The 2,037-nt window shown below is 67.4% G+C and overlaps 1 protein-coding gene across 1 annotated transcript; it reads right to left on the reverse strand.

Annotated features, from left to right (window-relative positions):
* Positions 1-633: 633 nt before the first annotated feature.
* Positions 634-1,786, reverse strand: ID4 (inhibitor of DNA binding 4; the record flags this gene model as incomplete). The annotated part of the gene is made up of 2 exons (XM_080611437.1): positions 634-678; positions 1,388-1,786. 2 exons carry the CDS (start codon positions 1,784-1,786, stop codon positions 634-636), a joined length of 444 nt encoding a protein of 147 aa, XP_080467563.1.
* Between the last annotated feature and the right edge of the window lie 251 nt (positions 1,787-2,037).

Genomic DNA, 2,037 nt, shown 5'->3' on the forward strand with positions numbered 1-2,037 from the left:
GGGCGCTACGGAAAGGGTGAAAAGGCTCTGCCGGGGCGAAACACGGGAATTGCTCGGGGGGTTGGAAGGCTCCTTCCTCCGGTGCGGCGGGGCCGGGCCGGGGCTCCCCCCCCTCCCGCCCCCCGCGGTGCCTCTGCGCGGCGGCGCCGCCGCACACCTGTGGGAGAGGAATGAATAGAGGGGGTGTGTGAACCGCTCCGCTCCAGACCGACTGGCGCCACCAACAACACACAAGACATGCTTGATCAACAACCCAAAACAAACCAGGTCAAACAACAACCGCAGCTCCCAGGCTGGGCCAAGGCGGAGGGATGCGCAGCTGCGCGCCGCGGCCAGAAGCGCTTCGGGGGAGAATAGAGCGGGGGGGGTGTGGGGGGATTTGGAAAGAAAAAAAAAAAAAAAAAACCCACACAAAAAAACCAACGAAACAAAACCCGGTAATTAAAGGAAATAAAATAACCACCCCGTTAATTAAAAGCCCAAAGCCTCCTGCTAATATTTCTCGCCAGGTTCGTGTTCCCCCCCCCCAACACTTTCGGCAGGCTTCCCATCGGGAAACGGTGTGCGCTGCCGCCCCCCCCGGCCCTCCGTCGCGGCCCCGCGCCCACCCGACACTCACCTGGGGAGCGGCGGTCAGCGGCAGAGGATGCTGTCCCCCGGCTTGTTAACAGAGCCAGCCTACGCAGCAAGGAGACACGGCATGTTAGAACGGGTAGGTGGGAGAAAGGCACGGAGATTTCCCCCCCCGATCCCCCTTCCCCGCCCAGGGCACTGCCACATTCCCACCGGGGAGCGCTGCCGGGAGCTCCCGGCTGCAGGAGGTGCCCAGGCGGGCAACCAGACCGGGAGCGCAGAGCGAAAGGGCCGCGGGAGAAGCACCGGGACAAGGGGGTGCCGAGGCACGGCGCTCCCCGCTCCGCCGGGCTGCCACAGGGGTCCCGCGGACTGGAGACGCTCCCCGGTGTCCTCCCCCCGCCTCAAAGCATGCTGCACCGAGGTCGTTGAGTGTGCATGGCCCTCAGACGCGCTCACAGACTCGCTCCGCGGAGGGCTGGGAAGCACAGGAGCAGCGCGTCTGCTCCCGTGTGTGCAAACACTCTGATTACAGCGGCTCCCTCGAGAGGCTGTAATTACACGGTAAACACCGTGCGGGCGCCTGCCTGCACTGAGGGGATGCAGGCACCCGCCGCGCACCGCCGAGGCGATCCTGCGCCCGCCAACCCCTTATCTCCAGGGGCTGCGGCCGCTCGGCAGAACCACGAGGCCAGCAGCGGCGGGGCATCACCGGGAGCTCCCACGGCGGCCGACGCTGGCCGTCGGGCCATTGCGCTGCCCTCCTCCCGCTCCGCATCCCGAACCGCGGGCTGGCGTGGCACGCACCTCTTACCGGGTCAGTGTTGAGGGCTGTCAGCGGGGTCCTTGGGGTGCCCACGGGACAGCTACCCGGGTGCAGGGCGGGTGGCTGCTGCTGCTGCCGAAGCAGCGCCGGGTGCGTCTCCAGAGCCAGCTGCAGGTCGAGGATGTAGTCGATGACGTGCTGCAGGATCTCCACTTTGCTGACCCTCTTGTTGGGCGGGATGGTGGGCACCAGCTTCCTCAACCGGCTGTAACAGTCATTCATATCGCACTGCAGGCACAGCGCCGCAGGCTCCTCTCCCGACGGCGGGCTCCCCTTGCAGCCGCTGTGTTCGGCCAGGCACCGCAGGGCTGGGTGGCCCCCGCCGCCGCCCGCCACGCCGGGCTGCGCCTTGCGGCTGGGGTGCCGGACGGGACTCACAGCTTTCATGATGCCGCAGGGAGGGAGGAACACCTCCCTCTCCACCACCCCTGCCGCCTCCTGCGACTTCGGGCTGCCGCGCACGCACCACCCGCAACGCGACGGGAGCGGGTCACGGACGCAGCCTTGCTGGCGCTACCGGCGGCCCTTCCCGAGGATGCTACGAGAAGTGCTCGCAGGGCCGCACGTTAACAGCTGCGCTGCCGAGAAAAGCCCTCCCTCCGCGGCTGCTCGACTACAACGGCACCGCCGCCGCTGCC

This window comes from Psittacula echo (assembly GCF_963264785.1).
Source record: "Psittacula echo genome assembly, chromosome: 2".
Classification (NCBI taxonomy): Eukaryota; Metazoa; Chordata; class Aves; order Psittaciformes; family Psittacidae; genus Psittacula; species Psittacula echo.